Raw genomic sequence first — 21,007 nt, 5'->3', positions numbered from 1 at the left:
CACAGTTAAGGGATGGCAGCCAAATACACTGTGGTAGACCAATTTTCTGAAGTTGCTTTCTACAATAACTTGTTCGCGCTGACTCCTGTTTAGAAAACGCATATAGAACTGCCAGTAAGCGAAACACTCTGCCTAGAAACGAAGGCGTGAGACTGCACGATGAGTTTTATTGGAAATCTTGAATACACTGCCAAAACACTACCATAACATAATCATGGACAAAGACTGAGAAATCGCGTTAATAATAGCAAAGGGGAACCACTAAATGTTGCAAAATTGGCCCTCGCATTTGCTGTTTTGCCGGTCGCTGATTGGAAAAAGAAGCGCATGTTACTTAGATTAACTCAAAGCACGCTTCGTAATAACATTACTGCGCATAGAAAGCAGCGATTCAATTAAACTCTTATTAAGTGTTCTTCAATGCGCCAACCTGCGTGCAAAGAGATAATCATCTAAGATATAAAATATGACTACATTGTATCAGCGCAAACCAAGAAATTAAAGCGAATGTGGAGACGGGAAAAACAGAACGAAATCCCGAAACCTCGAAGTTTGTTCTTGGCCCTAAAGTTTGACTAGAGATTACGAAGCCGGCAGAACTATTCCAAGCGCACTCTCTGTAGCTGGGACAGATTACGCTGGGGTTGTGTTTTACACGCGCGTAATGCTTTACAGAGGCCGACTGGAGCTCGCGAGCGTGAGAATCCGACATGAGTGATTCTCGCCAATGACCCATGTTGACGTGAAGTAGCTCAGATCGTTGGAACACATATCTGATGCTTTTAAAGAGATGTTTTGAATGTAGAGGATTTTAAAGGATAACAAAATTCTACTTTTCACAAATCTACAAATTCCATGCCTTGCGCGACAGAGATTGTGTCCCAAGACGCAGCCTATGTATGATTGTACACAACAAGGATGCGTCCAACGTACAACAGCAACGAAGCAATGCATCACCACACCCGGACACTTTGCAAGTGCAGAAAACGAAATAAACGTTCTGTTGCATAGACAGCAAAGAGTAGATCCTGAGCACACATTACTGTGAATATAATTAATCCACTGCGATGCTTCAGTAAAACTTCTCATAATAATAATAATAATTGGTTTTTGGTGGAATGGAAATGGCGCAGTATCTGTCTCATATATCGTTGGACACCTGAACCGCGCCGTAAGGGAAGGGATAAAGGAGGGAGTGAAAGAAGATAGGAACGAATAGGTCCGTAGTGGAGGGCTCCGGAATAATTTCGACCACCTGGGGATCATTAACGTGCACTGACATCGCACAGCACACGGGCGCCTCAGCGTTTTTCCTCCATAAAAACGCAGCCGCCGCGGTCGGGTTCGAACCCGGGAGCTCCGGACCAGTAGTCGAGCGCCCTAACCACTGAGCCACCGCGGCGGGGCAAAACTTCTCATCACTGGTTCTGTTTTATGGTTTATGGCTGTTTAACGTCCCAAAGCGACTCAGGCTATGAGGGACGCTATAGTGAAGGGCTCCGGAAGTTTCGACCACCTGTGGTTCATTAACGCGCACATCGCACAGTACATGGTGCTCTAGAATTTTGCCTCCACCGAAATTCGACCGCCATGGTCGGGATAGGGCATAGACCAGTCGTGCTTATATCAATAAGAATAATACAACGGTAACTTAAGTGTCAACCTCCTTATTCAATACCCGGCACATCATAGACTACTTCATGTTTTCTTCATTTTTGCCCCATTGGGAATAATCCCCTGTTGTCATATCCCCGTGGCCTTATGATCCCCAACATTTTTATAAAGCTTACAAGAAAACGCGTAATGTACAGTCTCGTAAGAAGGACATTCATGAAAACTGCTTTGAAAAATAAACGTCTAAGAACATGGGTGAAGTAGCCGTAGGCACGGTGTTCTTGAGCACATTGGCTGCCGATCTGAAGCACGGTCCACAAATTTTGCAGCCGCGAATTATGGCACGAATTCAATACCTGGCCTCTCATGCTTAGTAAAACTTATGAACTCTTGAAGTTATCGCCTTGAAGGAGCATCTGCCACGGTGACTATTTATGCTAGCACAACGGCCCTCAGGACATTCTTTTCGATAGCCTGCGATTCCAACTGCACTACACGTTTTGCCATGTGCAAACGATACCCCACTTAGCAAGCATTGTTTACTTCTGCGGGAAGGCTTTATACTCCTCTGTACAAAATGTTTATTGACTAAGAGCAGGTCGTCGGCAGGAGTAATAAACCCTGGCATTCGACTGCCTCCTTTCTTGTTCTTGCCTCTGGAGGGCCCGCGTGGAGCGGGCCGAGTGCTTTGCGTGGGGAATGTCTGCTTGGGTGGATCCGCAGCAAGCTTTTACTGTTCATTGGGTGCCCACAGAAGAGGCTCTAACTGTGATTTACACCCAAGAAAGGCCGTTTGATACACTCATACACCGAGGCATCTTGAGGCTAGTCCGGTGGCTCTCCTCATTCTCTGGTACGTCGAACATCATTCCGGTGATGTTGACGGCTTCGTTCTCCCAGAGGCTTCTGGACTGTTTCCTTCGAGTAGTATTTCGGCAGAAGAAAACGTGCATGTAGCCTGTGTAGCAAGGAATGAGATAATAGGGCGGCTACGTCAGCAAAACTGGACTGTCTTTCTATTTCATGTGCGCTCATATGCTTCGTCTGCGGAGTGTTTCTGAGTGACAGCAGTGATGATATTTGCAGGTCCATGATGTCTGGGCAACATAGAGCTGACAAGTGAGTCACTGCGCTATGTCGGCTTCGTGCCGCTACCAAAACGGAGGCTTAGTTTTTTACATGAAACTTAACGGCGTACCTACGGAGGTTTTGTCTGCCAGGTGCAACGGAGCCTTCATTGGTGCATACCACGTTGTACGAGGCATTGAGGTTTTCTCATATTTATATCGTACAAGCCCCTCGCATTTTTAATATAGTGAGAGCAAGGTGAAGAGGGGGAGCAGAATATTTCATATCATTATTTTTCCAAGCAGTAGTAGTAGTAGTAGTAGTAGCGGCAGTAGTAGTAGTAGTAGTAGTAGCGGCAGTAGTAGTAGTAGTAGTAGTAGTAGTAGTAGTAGTAGTAGTAGTAGTAGTAGTGGTGGTGGTGGCGGGGGTTGCGGAACTAGTGTGATTGATGGTGATGGAAATTGTAGTATTCTTTGCTGTTTGGTAAAATGACAAGTTCACAGGACGTGATCACTGTGTAAAACGAGATTCAGGAGCAGTTGTAGGTGGTGGTGACTACAACATCTTTTATTCAATTTAGTTTGCCCTCACTTCTGTCGAGTGCTCGCGACGTCACTGTTCTGTCACTCGTGAACTGAATTTCGTCTTCGTGACTCCGCTTGTTGCATTGTCATGGCGAATTGCAGTGGCATCATGTGGGGCGTCACTACATGCAGACCTATCAATGTTGCATGGTGTTACGGCAGTGCCGAAAGAGCTCAGACAGTTCCCATTAAAAATTATCGCTAAAGAAAGAAGAACGGCCATGGGTATCCTGTATGCCTGGCTCAATAGTGGGCATTTGAAATCGCAATATGAGTCCAACGGGGACTGTGGAGAGATGAGATGCCAATTAAGGTGCTAACGAGAAGGAGATATAGTAGGAGGGGTGGTATTAAAAAGAAGAGAGTTTTTAGCTGCAGGCCATAGAATATGGTATCTCGGGCAAAAAGCATGTGCACAGGCTAACTGAAAGCAATTCGGACTCTCCGTTGAAACTTTTTTCCTTGTTAAAGGGTGCAAAAAACTGATACCGGTAATGCAAGTGAGGTTTAGCGATGCGAAAGTTCTTGCAACTTTAGAGTATAGTCTTCCAGAAGTTGATGCCCAAACATGCCGTCAGGCTGTCAGAAAGTCGGTTAAAACAGGGTATTGTGGAACAGGATGACATTTCCGGAGCCTCGCAGTTTACGGCTTGGAATTAGCGCAGCCAGGCCACTGCTTCACCTTGTTTTTTGCGTGTTGTGGCCCTATGGCAGGCTGGTGGCATCAACGCTTTGTCCTCTAATCCTGAAAAGGATTATACCCGGGTACGTTTCCAGCACTGCGAGATAATAGGATTAGCCTGTGCGCCAAGCCTCGTTGCATGGGATTACTGTCGATGGCAGGACGCCTGGCTATAAACAAGGCAATGAAATTAAGCTCGCGGTAAGCAAGCCTACATGGCACGACGAAACAATAGGCCCCGTTCAGCGCGCACGCAGTCCAGTTTCTCACCCGCTTTAAGCTTGTTAGACGTACGCCTTGCAGTGCCTAACTCCGAGAGCAAACAGACGCAGGAGAGATTTCACAGCTCATGCATGGCAGCAAAAAAAGTTATGCGAGCACTTTGCCCATCTAAAGTTCGGCCTTTGGCCTTGCCGACTGCGATTCGAGTTTAGCAGGTTCCAATACCAGTGACACTCCCAAAGGCTTCTACCTTGCCACACTTTCGATCTAGACGACGTTGTTGGCGCTTGCGTTGTTGTTATTGTTAGCTTGCGTTGTTGTTTTTGGCTTCTCTGGCCTCCTTCTTCTTCTCTAGTTTCTAGCATCTCTGGTGGTGGCGCGCAGGTGGCGCCACCAGCGCGCGCGCCGTTACCATGACGACCTCTGTTGTGACGTCACCCTCTCCCGTCGCTATATCGCCGTCCGCGCTATACCAACGCATCTGATTGTTTTTGTTTTTTTTTCGCTATAATTCGATATAATAATTACCTGCTCACTCTACAGTAATCAAACTTGGCGTGGGGGTTACATTAGGTTCCCTCTATCTGATGCTACTATTTCTTTTCTGCTATTCTGATCAGTTGCCGCGTTATTCGTGGAAAAAAGCGTTACACCAGACGCAGTGGTATGAACCATTAAAGGCTTTCGCCTTAAAAACTACAATGCAGATCGGGAATATTAAGAGCTATAAACAAAAGACAGATATCTGCCTTTCCGTCAAGCGTTATCGCGATTAATCACGAATTCTTTTATCGACGTTGTTTGGTAAAGTGTCAGGGAAAGTAGCCGACGCTTAGCGATGCCCAATAAAGGCATGTTTAGTTGAAAGCTTTAAGACATTGATGACAGGAGTTCACTTGCCATGATGTAGACAACGGACGGCTGTTTTTTTCATTGTTACAGACTGGCCTTCAGTGCTTGCTTGTCAGCCTCGCGAAAACAGTAATGGGCATAGGCAAAAATTTTTACATCGTAGTAAACTCCTTATTATCCGATTGCAGGAAGTCATTTTAATGCATCCCTTCAGCCGTCGGGCTAAAATATTTCAACTTTCAATACGTCAGTGGTTTCAGTACAGTAGCGGTTGCAATGCGATATGAGTACAATTAAAACTTGCCGAATTATGACGCCTCTGGCTTGCTCATTATATTCAAACAATAAAGAGATGATATCGATTCCTATGGTGATTGGTCAGCAGAGAAATGCAGTAACCTGCATGTCATAGTTCATTCCGACTAACTACTGTTGTTGTGCGCAGCTGTTAACGGCATTTTTCCCAATTCTTCCGCCTTGTATTTATACCCCTACACGCCGATCTGTCATCATTGCACTCTGAGTGGTGGCAACATAGTGACATCATGCCTTGCAACATTGAGACGTCACGTCCACTCTACAGATGAGAAGAAAATTAATAATTAAAAAGTCATTTTATATTCACCATTGCAATCTGCTGTCTCTGAATCTTGTGTTACACAGTGGGAACCTTTGTGTAAACTTCCTAATTCTGCTTACACAAAAAGTTGCAGTTACGTAATTTTAACCTTTTTCTGCTGTTTCATGCCAGGTCTAGTTCACGCACGAGGGCATGTCTGCAAGGGTAATACTACTTGCTTAATCCTCGTTGCTTCGCACTACGACCTCTAAGAGGTGCTCGAATTTTACTGTAAGGCCTTCGACGCGAATCCTTTGGAGTGCGAGCAATAGAGCTATCTTTGTGGAAGAGCCTAATTTATATACTGCGGTTGCATGCTGGCAATGGAGATTGATAGTTGACCCGAAATGCGGGATTGGATCCTAGAAGCGGTGCCCACTTTTCTACGCTGCCGCCATTTAGAAATGTCCGCGCGCTGTGCGATGTCAGAGAGGGATAATTAGCTCCAGATTATTCGATGTAATCCGGAGCCAACACCGACGGCATTTCTGTCTCCATTCCTTCGTTCCCTTCCTCTTGATGCTTTGCCCTCTGCCGTGGTTCCGATCTTCATCTGGAGATATCCAGTTGCGGCGTCTTTTTAATGCGAAAGCATTACTAGTCCCATTAGGAGAAAAGCAGGCGGAATTTGTTAGTATGTTAGTGTGTGTACTCACAGATAGCACAGAAAACCCCAGGAATGAAAAATAAAAACTCGGTGACGTCATCAAGCAGCCGTAGGGCGCACACACCAAGCAGAGCACCACCATTTCTGACGATCATATACAAGTCGTTCGTCTATATATATACCCCACTGGCTGACCTCAATGTGGCGCCAATTTTCCCGACTACATTTGTACCTAATATAGAAGCAACCGTTTGTTATAGAGTGTTCCGGGCGTTGTCGAACGATTTCTAGTTGCATATGGCTTACATATTGCTACGCTACTAACTACTCTAGTGGCGCTATACAGCGGCTAAACTGCATTTCCTGGCAGTTGGCAAGCCTTGAGCCATCTCGGGGCTAGATGCTTCGTCTTCTCCATCTCTCGTGCTGCCTGCTGCCTTGCGCGTTCCAACGTCTTGCGCGTCTAATTAAAGCAAGTAAACCAGCCCTGCTTACACCAACCGTTTCTCAGTGACATATTTAGTGGAGGTGCGGGGTGACGGCCCATGTACGCTGACCTCGAGGATACCTTTGACGTCAGCTCTCAACGCGTGGCTACAACACCAGTCCACAAGACGAGCCGCCGCCTGCGAGGCCTACAACCCGAGTTCGGCCAACTGACAGCGCCGGTAAGGGCCATGACATCCACCGCGGCTAGCCAGACAAGTCAGCAATCCGGGAGTGCCCCGCCATTTGTCCTTCACGCACCTCGATCGCCGCCACCGTTCCACGGGGACAGGTTTGAGGACGTCGAAGACTGATTGGCCAGCTTTGACCGAGTGGCGGGTTTCAATGAGTGGGACGGCGAGCGCAAGCTGCGCAACGTCTACTTTGCGCTGCAGGACTCGGCCAAAACGTGGTTTGAGAACCACGAAGCTTCCTTTACCACCTGGGAGGCTTTTCGTCAAGAGCTGCTAGCGACATTTACCAGCAGCGAAAGAAAGGAGAAGGCGGAAATCGCCCTGCGCTCGAGATCACAGCAGCCGAACGAGGGCGTCGCGATGTTCATCGAGGACATGACCCGACTGTTCAATCGGGCCGACCCTGCTATGCCCGAAGCCCAGAAGGTACGCCACTTAATGCGTGGCGTAAAAGAGCAGCTGTTTGCCGTACTGGTCCGCGACCCGCCACGAACAGTGTCCGACTTCACCAAGGAGGCAATGCGTATCGAGCGCTCTTTACAAGAACGGGGCGCCCACTGCGGACGTCAGGCTACTGTAGCAGCCACTTCCCAGTCCCAGTACACGCCTACGTCGCTGCCCGCCGAGGACCTTCGGGAGCTTGTAAGAAGCCTGGTGCGCGAGGAACTGGCGAAACTTCGCTTTGAAGCTCCACAGGTCAGCGTCGCTGCCGTTACGGACGTGGTCCGCGAAGAAATCCGACGGGTTGTGCAGCCACTCCCCGCTCCACACCCGGCGCCCTCCGTTATGACGCACAGCAAGGCGCTACAAAGTCCCGACCAGTGATGCGTGCCTTTTGCCCCATCGCTCCTGTGCAATACCTGCAGGAGCCAATCGCAACAGCACCCTCCGTGCCGCAGGAGTTCAGGCCCCCCGTGAGCAAAGCGCACGTTTGGCGTACGCCAAACAATCGACCGCTCTGTTACCACTGCGGAGAGCCTGGCCACATCCTCCGCCACTGCCCCTACCGCAGGATGGGTTTAAGAGGGTTTTCACCTGACGCACCTCGACCACGCTACGGTGAAAGACCACGGGATATCGAACAGTACTTGGCTGAAAACGTGCAATCTTCGACCTCGCAGCGACGCCAGTCCCCATCGCCATCCCCAAGGCGGTTCTCTTCGCCCGGCCGCCCGTCATCCTCTGGCCAGATCAGAGGTACCTCCCCACGTCGGGAAAACTGAAGACGGCGTCCTTCGGGGGTAGGACTGCCGCTACTGGACCGAGTCAAGAGCCTCCTCCCGACGATTCACCGCGACGCTCCGACCGACGACGACCTGACCCGACGACCTCGACGACGCGCTGCGACCGACTGGCCTCCGCCGAAATTCCGGTATCCGCCGACAACCACGACGTTACCGCACTCGTGGATACCGGCGCCGATTTTTCGGTAATGAGCAGACGGTTAGCCACGGTCTTGAGGAAGGTTCTGACCTCTTGGTCGGGGCCGCAGATCCGGACAGCCGGTGGCCACGTGGTAACTCCGACCGGTCTCTGCACTTCGCGAATCCAGATCCGCGGTGTTACTTTCCCTGGCTGCTTTCCTGCGTTACCCGAGTGCTCCAAAGACCTTATACTCGGTTTGGATTTCCTTCAAGAGTACGGTGCCGTTATCAACCTCCAGGAGCTAATCGTGTCGTTTTCCACCCAAGGCCCTGTTGACGACGGTACCGAGCCACGCAGGGCTAAGTTATGCGTCTGTGACGACCACGTTTTGATCCCATCAAGATCCAGCATGTTTGTTACTGTAGAATCCGATAACAGCACCAAAATTCGTGGCATTGCTGAAACCAACATGTCGCTGCTCCTTGGCCGGCAAGTCTGTGTTGCTCGAGGAATTGTTGAACTGGACAAGGGCTGAACCGAACTCTTGGTGACCAATTTTGGTTGTGAACCTCAGTGTTTGCCTGGCAGAACAGCTGTTGCGTATTTCGAGGAACTCAGCGAATTCGCGGGACAGCACGCTTTGTCCGGAGCCCCGGCATCAGTGGAGGAACCGACCACTCCCATAAACACTGACGTGAACCCAAACCTCCCAACTAACCAGAAACGTTGCTTGGAAAGCGTTATCCAGTCTTTCTGCGACTGCTTTGCCTCGACCTCCAAGGTTAGGCACACACCGCTCACAAAGCACCGAATTATAGTTGACGCCAACCAACGGCCGTTACGTCAGCCGCCCTACCGCATCTCTTCGAAGGAGCGCGATGCCATTCGCCGCAAAGTTCAAGAAATGCTCAAGGACGACCTGATACAGCCGTCGACGAGCCCGTGGGCGTCGCCTGTTGTCCTAGTGGCAAAGAAAGATGGAACCCTACGGTTCTGCGTTGATTACAGACGTTTAAACAAAGTCACTAAAAAGGATGTTTATCCTCTCCCGCGTGTTGATGACTCCCTGGACCGGCTGCGCCACGTCAAGTACTTCTCATCGCTAGATTTACGAAGCGGCTATTGGCAAATCGAGGTGGACGAACGCGACCGGGAAAAGACCGCCTTTATTACACCGGACGGTCGGTACGAATTCCGGGTGCTCCATTTCGGCCTGTGCTCGGCTCCTGCAACCTTCCAGAGGATGATGGACACCGTTCTTGCCGATCTCAAATGGTAGTCCTGTCTCGTGTACTTGAATGACGTTGTCATCTTTTCTGACACGTTCGAAGAGCACCTGAGACGCCTGCGCGCTGTGTTCGAAGCAATTCGGTCGGCCGGACTTTCCCTGAAGCCCGAAAAGTGTCACTTCGCTTTCGAAGAGCTGAAGATTCGGGGCCACATCGTGAGCGCTAAAAGAGTTAGCCCAGACCCCGATAAGACTGCTGCCGTGGCTGCTTTTCCTGTGCCCACCGATAAACGCAGTGTGCGCCGCTTTCTGGGCCTCCGCGCCTATTATCGGCGTTTTGTGCAGAATTTCTCCCAGATCGCTGAGCCCCTCACGCGACTCACGAAAGATTCCGAACCATTCTTCTGGGGCCTGGAGCAACAGCAAGCCTTTGAAGACCTCCGCACTCGTCTCCAATGTACGCCCATCCTTGGACACTTTGACGAGTCAGCCGACACTGAACTACACACAGACGCCAGCAACATCGGCCTCGGTGCGGTCCTTGTGCAGAGGCAGGATGGTATCGAACGCGTAATCGCATACGCGAGCCGCACATTGTCACGATCTGAGGCGAACTATTCCACCACCGAAAAAGAATGCCTGGCCATTGTGTGGGCAGTAACAAAATTTCGCCCGTATCTATATGGCCGCCCTTTCAGGGTCGTCAGCGACCACCACTCGCTGTGTTGGTTGGCGAACCTCAAAGATCCTTCGGGACGGCTTGCACGCTGGAGCCTTCGACTTCAGGAATTCGATGTCACCATCGTCTATAAGTCTGGTAGGAAGCACAGTGATGCCGACTGTTTGTCTCGTGCTCCTATCGAGAATAACCGAGCTGACCCCGACGACGATTCTGTTTTTCTTGGTGCCATCTCCACGTCCATCTTCATTCAACACCAAAGGGACGACAGCGAACTACGGCCCCTCATTGAGTATCTAGAAGGAAGCGCTCAGTCTCCCCCGCGAATCTTTTCGCGCGGGCTGTCGTCGTTCTGTTTACGTCACGGCGTCCTGTATAAGAAAAACTACATTCCAACAAAAGCTGTCTATCTACTCGTCGTGCCTACGGCCCTTCGCGACGAAGTCCTGCAGGCGAGCCATGATGACCCATCTTCTGGTCACCTGGGTTTTTTTCGAACTTTGGCACGTATACGGCAAAAATACTACTGGCCAGGGGTTGCTGCAGTTGTGAAACGTTACGTAAGAACTTGCCGCGAGTGCCAGCGTCGCAAGACGCCGCCGACTAAGCCAGCCGGCCTACTCCAGCCTCAGGTTCCCTTCCACCAAGTTGGCATGGACATACTCGGCCCATTTCCGGAGTCCTCGTTGGGCAACCGCTACATTGTGGTCGCCATCGACTTCCTCAGCCGATACTGTGAGACTAAAGCTCTTCCCCGTGGTACTGCTGAAGAAATTGCAAACTTTTTCATTCAAAACATTGTGCTTCGTCACGGTGCACTCACCATCGTTTTAACTGACAGGGGAATAGCGTTCACCTCGGCCCTTACGCAGGAGGTTATGCGCCTAAGCGGCACCAGTCACCGCAAAACAACCTCTTACCACCCTCAAACGAACGGCCTCACCGAACGGCTCAACAAGACGATCGCCGACATGATTTATATGTATGTCGACGCGGACCACCAGAACTGGGACGCCATACTCCCTTACGTCACCTTTGCTTATAAGACTGCGGTCCAGGAAGCGACACACCTCACTCCATTTCGTTTAGTACATGGTCGCGAAGCCACAACCATGCTGGATGCTGTGCTGCTTCCAGCTAGCGCTGCCCCCTCTGTTATGGGTGCTGCCCAATTTGTTCGTTACGCTGAGGCCGCCCGCCAACTCGCTCGACAGCGCATCCGGCACCAGCAAGTTCACGACCCTCAGCGATACAACCTCCGCCACCGAAATGTGCGTTACCTGCCCGGCGAAGAAGTCTGGGTGTGTAGCCCAATCCACATGCGGAGACGCTCTGAGAAGCTTCTACGCAGATACTTTGGCCCCTACGAGGTGCTCCGCCAGCTCGGTCAAGTTACCTACGACGGTCTCCCCCAAGGAACAGTTCGCTCTTCTAGACGGCCGACCTCCAAAGTAGTCCACGTCGCTCGGATGAAACCATACCACGCCCGCTAGCCCCTCGCGCGTGTCTACACCACACGCCAGACACGTGCGACTACCCTTGTGGTCCTGCCTGCAATTGCTACCACACCGCGTCGGTGTCTTCAAGAGAGGGGGAGCAATGCTACGCTACTAACTACTCTAGTGGAGCCATACAGCGGCTAAACTGCATTTCCTGGCAGTTGGCAAGCCTTGAGCCAGATTCTCGGGGCTAGATGCTTCGTCTTCTTCATCTCTCGTGCTGCCTGCTGCCTTGCGCGTTCCAACGTCTTGCGCGTATAATTAAAGCAAGTAAACCAGCCCTGCATACGCCAACCGTTTCTCAGTGACAATATGCTAGTGAAGTTGGAGGCAAGCTTATGGCAGGGATTCAAAACGGCGATATATGCACATTTAATTGAATGCCTTCCCATACTCTACCTCTTCCTTTAAGGGGTGGTTGTGGTGTTCACCGAGATGTGAGGCAGGAAGAAGAGGAAGAAGCCGTTCTGAGCGGCTGTGCTTCAACATGCTCCATGCTGGAAACAGCGCATCGGCCGTTGGCCGAGGTCTACCGACGTCTCAGGACACTACGGACTCGTACAAAGTTGTCCTTCCCCGATTGCCAACCGGTAACGTTGTCCTTAATACCGTTTTCCTGCATGCTGACCTTAAGGGTCGCCCGTACCGAGCACCTGACTTCCGTGACGCACTCGCACAGATATTGGATCTCCGGGGAATTTTGTGCATTGGTCAATACCAAATGAGCCACGTGTGGATGGTTACCTGCGAGAGTAGTTCTTCCAAACAGAAGCTTGTTAACAAAGCGGAGTTTCCTGTCAAAGGACTGCGGTGCGTGGTGTTTGGCCCGGATACTAAGAACGTCAAGGTTAAGCTCCTTTGGCTTCCCCGCTATATGGAACACCGGAGGATTGTGGAAGCATTAGAGCCTTATGGCACGGTCCAGTCTGTGGAGCGTGAAAAGTGGCGGTGCCCAGGGATGGAGCATATGGAAACGGCGAATCGTGAACTCTCCCTCACACTCAAGGATGGAGTGTCAGCTAGCACCATTCCACACACACTTAATGTTTATGGAGTGCAGGCATTAGTCCTTATCCCAGGGAGACCTCCACTGTGCCTCCGATGTAGCCGGGTTGTACATGTCCGGCGCCAGTGTCGCACGCCTCGATGCACTGAGTGCCGACGCTTTGGCCACACTGCGGAGAACTGTGTCTTGAGTTACGCTGACAGGATGCGTCAAGGCCAGTGGTCACGGGAAGATGACGTGGCATCAGAACACATTATGGATGTGTCTGAGGTTGTGGATGCGACCGGAGAACTAAGTCATGAGCATCGAATAGATGGGGAACAGAAGACTTCAACACCTCAAAACAACACGGAATATGAAGCGACTGGCCATCTAGCATCCACGCCTCCAGGACGAAAACCGCCGGACCCGGGCCCCCCCGTGAGTGTTACAGAGACTGCTGTGCTTGCTGCACAGGAACACCTCGTTGCCACAGGTCAACGTCCGGATATGCCTCCTGTGGAGTCAGTCGAGGCAATACAGCCAGTGAATGCTCGCCGATCCTCCTCTGATGCTGATTCTGCTTCGTCGTTGGAGGGTAACGGTGAGACATGCGTGGTGTCGATCTCTGGCGTGTCAGGTTCTCTGTCGGCTGTCAGTGTGGAAGCGAGTGATGTGCTCCCCTCGGGTTCGTGGGCCGAGGCCTTGGATGTCTCAGAGGAAGACATGGACAGCACCGCACCTTTGAAACGTCCTGCAGATGCTGACGAGGTGTGTATCGATGGCGCTAACCAGAAGGCACAATGTGTAGAGGCCACGGGAAGGGTGGTGTTAAAGAGGAGGGCGATGTCTGCCCGAGAGGCCGCCAATTTGGCGGCGGGCCACCACATTCCAGGGGATGGCGTTTGTTAAGACTGGCACCAAAATGGCGAGCGTCGCAGCATATCAAGTCGCTACCCTTAACGTTAGGGGTATGTGTAATCGTAGGAGGCAACAGCAGGTACGGCATCTCTTAAAGAAATGGAGTGTGTGTGTAGCCGCTATCCAGGAAACAAAGTTGTCCTCTGATGAAGAGACAGCAGCTGCTCTTGAGCCTTTTTTGTCGGAATACAGCATTATTGTTAGCCACGCGAGAGGCTTATCCGGAGGTTGTATGCTATTCCTGGCGAACACGCTAGAGATGACAGCCATGTCTTATTGCATAGATGACGAGGGGCGACTTCTATGCTGTGATCTCACAATTTCAGGTGTACAGTGGCGGATTATTTGTGTTTATGCCCCCACAAAGCAGCGCGATAGAAGGCTTTTTTTTCTGTCATTAGTTGAACATTTGTGCACGGACCGCAAAATTATATTGTTGGGAGATTTTAATTGCGTTTGTAGGGATGAGGACCGTTCAGTGGTATGTACGAGATACGACCATAGTGCTGCATTACTTACCGATTTGGTTTCTCAATATAGTCTTGTGGATGTGGGGCATGAAAAAGGCGACAGTATACATTTCACTCATTTTCAGTTTTCCTCTAATGCTCGCCTTGACAGAATTTACGTTTCTGTTGACGCATTAGCAAGTGTGTTTGGCTACTGGGTGCGGCCCATTTTCTTCAGTGACCACTGTATGGTGTCTCTTCAGATAGGAAAGTACACTCGGCATGTACTTCACCCTCGATGGGAGTTGTGGAAGATGAATAACTCTCTGCTCTCAGACGAAATCTTTCAGCGTGCTGTACCTACTTGTTTGAAGGACGTATGGTCACGCCATGATCTTTCCATTTTTCAAAAATGGGACTTGTTTAAACAGCAGATCAAAAACTTGGCAATTGAGGCCTCAGCAAGAATCGCTTTCCTGAAGAGACATCACCTTCGTGAGCTTGGGCGCACCCTAACGGAGCTACATGAGCTAGAGAGGGTAAGCCCGGGTGCCTATCTCGAAGAGATTAATAACGTAAAAGCACAGCTTCAACAATTTGCGACAGACAGATATAAGGGGGCCTTGATACGATCTAGGTCCCGAAGGTTTCTTGATGAGCAACCTTCTCGTCGGGCCCTGAGTGATGAAAGAGAGAATGCTCTTGCGAAGGAAATATTGGAAATTCAGTATGGTGATTGCACATACAGTGATGCGCCTGGTATTCTTGCTGCTTTCTTCGACTATTATCGGAAGCTGTTTGGCAGTCGCGAAGATCCAAGTCAGGGTTTCGATTACAGTTCCTTGCTCGGAAACTTCCCTCGACTTGATGATGAGAAGTGTGCTATAGTGAAGGGACCTATCACTTTGGATGAAATTCAATCAGCCATTTCTGCCCTGCAGAGCCAGAAATCTCCTGGGCCAGATGGTATTACTAGCGAATTCTATAAAACATTTTCGCCTTGCCTAGTGCCTGTTTTGATGGAAGTTTTCAAAGCATCTTATGATGTGGGTGTCCTGCCTCCCACTTTTTATTCTGGGCACACAATATTAATTCCCAAAAGCAAAGATACTAATCGGTTGAAAACTGTTGAGGGATATCGTCCAATTTCCCTTTGCAATGTTGATTACAAAATTTTTGCCAAGGTTCTTAGCAGTCGTCTGCAGCTCGTCATTATGGACTTGATAGGTCCGCATCAGGTCTGTGGTATTAGAGGCCGCAGTATTCAAACACATATCCATATTGCACGTTCAGTATTAGAGACAGTATCAGATGAGATAGGCCAAGTAGCTCTGATTCAAATTGACTTGGCTAAGGCGTTTGATAAAGTTCGGCACGATTTCTTGTTCGCGGTCTTGGAGTATGCAAATATGGGTGACGTCTTGCTCAAAGGCATAAGGCTGTGCTATAAGAACTCCTATACAAGGGTTATTGTTAATCAGGAGCTAACGAAACCAGTACCACTAGAAGCATCTGTTCGTCAAGGATGTCCACTGTCTCCATTGTTGTTTGCCCTATATCTGGAACCCCTCTGTCTCAGTATAATTAACAGCGCAGCTATCCGCGGTTTCTCTCTGGCTCAATGTGAAGTTAAAGTTTTAGCTTACGCTGATGATGTCGCCCTCTTTTGTTCTGACAAAAAGAGTGTACTCGAGGCTCTAAACTTGACTAAACAGTTCTGCGATGTATCAGGCGCGGCTCTTAATATAGAGAAATCCAAAGGCTTTTGGTTGGGTCATTGAGGAACTAGGCCAAGCCACTTCGGTGGTATATGCTGGAACTGTAGCCCTCTTGAGTACCTAGGCGTTCCGCTGCACCAAGTTCGCAACAGTACAGCCTACTGGGATTCACAAACTGTAACTCTACGGCGGCAAACACAGGCTTGGATGGGTAGGGAACTCTCAGTGTTTGCGAGGGCACAGGTCTGTAACATTTTTTGTTTGCAAAGCTCGCGTATGTCCTTCAAGTCCTGCATTGTGCGAGGAGGAAGGTGCAAGCAATACATAGAATATTTGCAGCATTCGTTTGGCGCTCTCCATGGGAGCCGACGAGGCGTGACAACTTGTTCCTTCCCTTAGAGGGTGGTGGAGTGGGCCTTGTTCACCTGTTCGTGCATCAACTCGTTTCCCGTTTTTTCTTTTTCAAATCGGCAAACGACCCGTTTCTGGTAGCTGTGCTCATTAGGCGGCTTAGTTTTCATTTGCCTTACTTATTCGCACCGACTGTGCAGGCTCGTGAGGGGACTTTATGGGGATTTCTTAAGGAGGTTGCTGACACTTTCAATTTTCTCACTGTGCGCTTCTCTTTAGATTACCTGTATAGCCTCTCGAGAAAGCAGATGACCCAGGCTCTCACTGAGTCTTTGTTCCCTACACCATTGTATCGGCAGCCTTATCTGGGGTCTTTGGACATCAGTGTTCTAAAGCGTGTTAGGCGGATGTGCATTCAGGCAGCCGCTAAAACGTTCTTTTTCAAACTACACACAGCGACGCTGCCTGTCAAGACATTTCTTAATGACAAGGGGATGTTTGTACCCTGGAATGTGAATTGTCGTCTTTGTAACGTGCCTGAGACAATTGATCATTGCTTCATCCTGTGCCGTGATGCCATGTTCTTTTGGGACATACTACAACGAACTCTTAAGAAGGACATTGAAATTACACCATACACTATTAGATTTCTGCCTGTTGACAAAAACTCTGTTGTGCCTTATGACGTGTTTGTGTTGATGGGACTATTCAGTCTTTGGAAAAGCCGTATGATGGACAGACATGCCGAGCCACCAAGATCGTCCAAATCTGTGTTTCGGGAACAGTGTGCGTTGGTGAGGAGTGTATATGCTGCTCGCGACGAACCTCCAAGCTGGCTGCCGTGCCTAGATGCTTGTGTGTGCCTCCCTGAATTTTGATGTTTTGATGGGGATGCAGTGGTGAGTTAGGGCTATGGGGGGCTCATATTAAGCAGCCCGGTAACTTGAGACGCGAACTAGTCTGATTGAAGTTTCCTCCTTTCTACAGAAGTTCTTCCATGCAATAAAGAAAAAAAAGAGGCAGGTATACAGTCACTGTGTCGAGTTCGAACGCTCACGATGACACACTAACGCTTTCGCCTTGACAGCCCTTAAGAAGTCAAAGTGCCCTCTGAGTTTCTTTTTTTCCCCAGTTTCCAATTTTTATTATTCTTATTGCGTCTGTATACCCTCGTAACCCTGCTATTTTACCTGCACACCTCTACTCCTGTCACGTAGCCAGACATGATCATAGGCACACTTTCAGGCCGTTAATCAGCCTATCATTCCTCATTTTCGTACAAACGCCCAAGGAATCGAACGACCTTCTTGCTGCTGCTGCTGCCGATGCTGCTCACCTCCATTGCAACCATGTCCAATTCAACAATTTAACTTCAGAACTCTTCAGTAATTACTAATGGCTGCTCTCATGCGATACCTCTTCACAGATGCGATCAGGTATCGAAAAAAAAAACCAGCACCCTGTTTCAAACGGGATAGTCGCGAATGCCACCGAGCTACTTCTTCATGTTTTATCTTTATGATGTTATCCACGGAATTAACTAGATTCTAGAAAAGAAGTTGCCAGACATAAGAACTGCGATGCTACTCCAATGATTTCTGGTCTTGTCGAGCGCCAATGTGGAAGTATAGTCCTCTTTATTGCTTCTTCAGCACTTACTTCATTCCCTGTGCAGGTAACACAGAACACATGTTTTTTTTTTCCAGTATTGGCAAACTGTTTCAGCGCAACGAAGTTGAAATGTCGTTCTAGTGGAGCGACAGTGTACAGGGCTGAAACGCAACTCATCAGTTGCATGCCTGAAATGACAGTAATGGCTCTACAAGGGCATGGAGGAAACAATTAGAAGCGCCGAGGACTGCCATGAACACCTATAACTAATTATGGTTATGGGCTCAATGCAGGAACGACGAAAACATTTCGTAATACAGGCGGAAGAATGTTATCTATATGAGAGATAACAAAACTTGTGTACAGTTTACGCTATGGCACTTAACACGCCCAACTCAGGGGGAGCTGTGCGCCCAGTAGGTTATGTTGTGATTTTGCGCGTTTTGGTCCTTGAATGTATGGACATAGACTACCGCGTTTCGCGGCGCGAAGTGTTTGCGCGCAACGTTCTTGCACGAGCTCCTCTCTTTTCAACCAACCGCATATTTGCATTCTCCGATTTTCCACCTACAAGCAAGGCGTAAATCCCCCGATTACCACAAAGGTAGCGCGAAGCGCGCCACTGGGGATGCTTGCAAAGGGTGTTTTCTTGATGACGCGTGAACGCATGTCCCACCCTAAAAAGATAGTATCGCTCCGAGCTTATATCTTTACTCTCACCCACTTTCCCTGACCCGCGGACATACTTTCGCTGGCTTCTAGACATCACAGATACACACTTGCCGCTGTACAAATCACCAAGCAGCTATGGGGCAACTTTAGATTGTTGAAAAATGCACCCACGATACGGTAGTGGCCCGGACGAGCTTTTCTCCTATAAGTCACATCCTACAGTATGTATGTTAAGAAAAGTATTAATGTAAAGTCGCCCAGAAATGACATTGTTCCGCTAAGGTGATCACAAGAACACTATAGCCTCGGGCAAGCCTTACTTTACGAACCCTCCGGAAATGAATAAAAGAAACACTTCGAATCCCGCTTAGCACAATCGGCATGTCTGTGCCAGCGCTCCGAGTAAAGTGTTCTCCCGTGACTTAAAATAACACAGTGAAGGCAAGCGAGTTTTCAGCACTGCGACAGGGGCTGCTCAAATACAGGATTAATAATAACCGATCGGCTGGATGGTTAGTGAATGGCGCACGTTGTCTCCATCTTGGCGCATTACAGTTGTAAACTTATCGACCGGAATATTCGCACAGATCGTGCGCCAGCCAGAATATATTATGTACAAAGCAAAGCTGAATTCTGATAGCTGTAGTTGCAGTTATAGCACTTCCAATTTTTTTTTGCTTCCTGTCTTCGTATTTGAGCTAGTGGTGACACCGTTATGTCCTGACTGTTTACTAACGCACGCAATTGATAATATTAGTTCAAAGTAAAACACGAGTAGAACTCTGTTCTCATAAGAAGTCGAGTCTGTAGCTAAGCTCTTTCAACCTGTCCTTTGCGAAAATTGAAAGCGTCTTTACGAGTTCGGGTTATTCCCACGTGATGCTTTGCCAAAATATTATTGCTAAGATGCGGCAGTCTCAACGGCAGAAGCGCGTCCTGTGCGACAGATTGCAAGCGCCATACATCAGTGATGCAAAAGCGTGATTCGCACTCACCTCCTCGAACGTGTGCGAGGCGGCTCTTGACCAATCCGTAGGCATTGGTGGCTACGCAGCGGTACGTAGAAGAGTGGACTTCCGGTCGGAACTGGGAAGTGCTGAATGCAGGAAACACAAGGGAGCCGTCGGACCGAGTCTCCCGAAGATCAGGCACCTGAAAGAAAAATTGGCAACCCAGAAGCCTTTAAAAGGCAACCCTCCAAGGAATTTCTCATCTCTGTTCGTTACCGAGTACAAGCATCGGTATGCCTCTGCATAACAAGAAAACGTGACTCCAAGGTGAATTTTATCAATCTGTAATCTAGCTCATTTTCTTTCCTCGTTAGAGACAGCTTTAATTAGGTTTTTCATACTTTAGCAAGGATTTTTGTGCGAAAAAGTAATTTAAGTTTATTTTAAATTCAAACTGGCTTTGTGCGGTTGTAATCGGCAAGAGTACTGATCACATATCCGGGCTAAACCCCCTGTAATATCTAAATAGGTAACAGGGTAAATTGGTAATAACGAAAGAAAAATTACAGACAACAGCTACCTCAAAACAATTCATTAAGGCATCAAAAGAGATTTTCGAAAAATATGGTCTGCTTTTACCATTTCCCACAATGCTAAAGCTGCCAAGGCCGTTGAGTGGTTGTATTATCTGCATAACGGACAATCTAAAGAACACAATGCGGGGTCACCGTTGACTGATCAAATGCTATTTACGAAGCCTACTATTCCAAAAATAGAGCTCCTTTATTCGTTAAGAAACACCTTGGGCTCAAGGTACCCCCATTCGAGTACGGCAGAGTTGCGCATTCATGCTTCCCACGAGTAATGTGGGTGGCAATGCACTGGCGCCGGCCAACCTTTAACCCCAGAACGGCAAATGAGGCCGGGGCTTTAGCGATGAGGCTGAATCAGTCATGTAACAGTCCGTCCAGAGTAGTGCAAAACCATGGGTCATCAGATCACAACGAAATAGTCCGTGTCATAATAAGATGACATTAAGGTAGCGACAGGAAATTACGCCAAGTTATTAGTGTTGGATGCTGGAAGGAACACTATGTCTCCGGCTTGAGTAACAAAGGTCCGTTTATCAAACACGAACATATGTGTTTCTTCTCCAATGGAACGAAATAACCTGCTCAGAAAGATTTTTATGAGCGATGACGCCAGTCGGGCACCATGGTAATCGCTGAAGCCTTTCAAAGGAAACAGGACGTCGCGATGGATCAGTAGCTACGGTGCTCGGCTGCTGACCCGAAAGAGGCGAGTCCGATCTTGACCGCGGCGATCGCTTTTCTATAGAGGCGAAGTTCTAGATATCCGTGTATTGTATGATGTCAGGTCGCGTTAAAGAAACGCAGGTGGTGGGAATTATTCATAGCCCTCAACTACGGCGTCCCTCATAGCCCGAGTCGCTGTTGGACGTTGAACTCTAAAAAGAAGCTTTCAAATGCGTCAATTTGTTGGGCGATCATTTTCTGTCGCATTAATTGCACTTGATGGCGGAGATAGCAGCAAAGGAGCAGCGGAGTCGTCAAAGATCAGGCTGGGCCGCGCTCTCGATCGCATTGAATTTAAATTTTACAACGAACATTCCAGATCAGGGGTCCACATA

The 21,007-nt window shown here is 49.0% G+C and overlaps 2 protein-coding genes across 3 annotated transcripts in view; one reads left to right on the top strand and one right to left on the bottom strand.

The window, feature by feature from the left end:
• LOC144128453 (cell adhesion molecule Dscam1-like) overlaps positions 1-21,007 on the bottom strand; it is a 264,634-nt gene that overhangs the window by 144,430 nt on the left and 99,197 nt on the right. For both annotated transcript variants that reach the window (XM_077661870.1, XM_077661871.1), the window contains exon 3: positions 19,402-19,558. In XM_077661870.1, coding sequence (XP_077517996.1) covers positions 19,402-19,558 — 157 coding nt within the window. The remainder of the gene's footprint in view (positions 1-19,401; positions 19,559-21,007) is intronic.
• On the top strand, positions 12,166-14,072 carry LOC144128455 (uncharacterized). Its single transcript, XM_077661872.1, has one exon. The coding sequence runs from the start codon at positions 12,187-12,189 to the stop codon at positions 13,594-13,596; it is 1,410 nt and encodes a 469-aa protein (XP_077517998.1). The 5' UTR covers positions 12,166-12,186; the 3' UTR covers positions 13,597-14,072.

This window comes from Amblyomma americanum, chromosome 4 (genome assembly GCF_052857255.1).
Source record: "Amblyomma americanum isolate KBUSLIRL-KWMA chromosome 4, ASM5285725v1, whole genome shotgun sequence".
In the NCBI taxonomy this organism is placed as follows: Eukaryota; Metazoa; Arthropoda; class Arachnida; order Ixodida; family Ixodidae; genus Amblyomma; species Amblyomma americanum.
This window is presented reverse-complemented; position numbering and strand designations above follow the sequence as displayed.

Bases quoted from the DNA above. Each gene is read 5' to 3' on its own strand.
- LOC144128455 (XM_077661872.1), top strand. From the start codon at position 12,187: ATGCTCCATGCTGGAAACAGCGCATCGGCCGTTGGCCGAGGTCTACCG.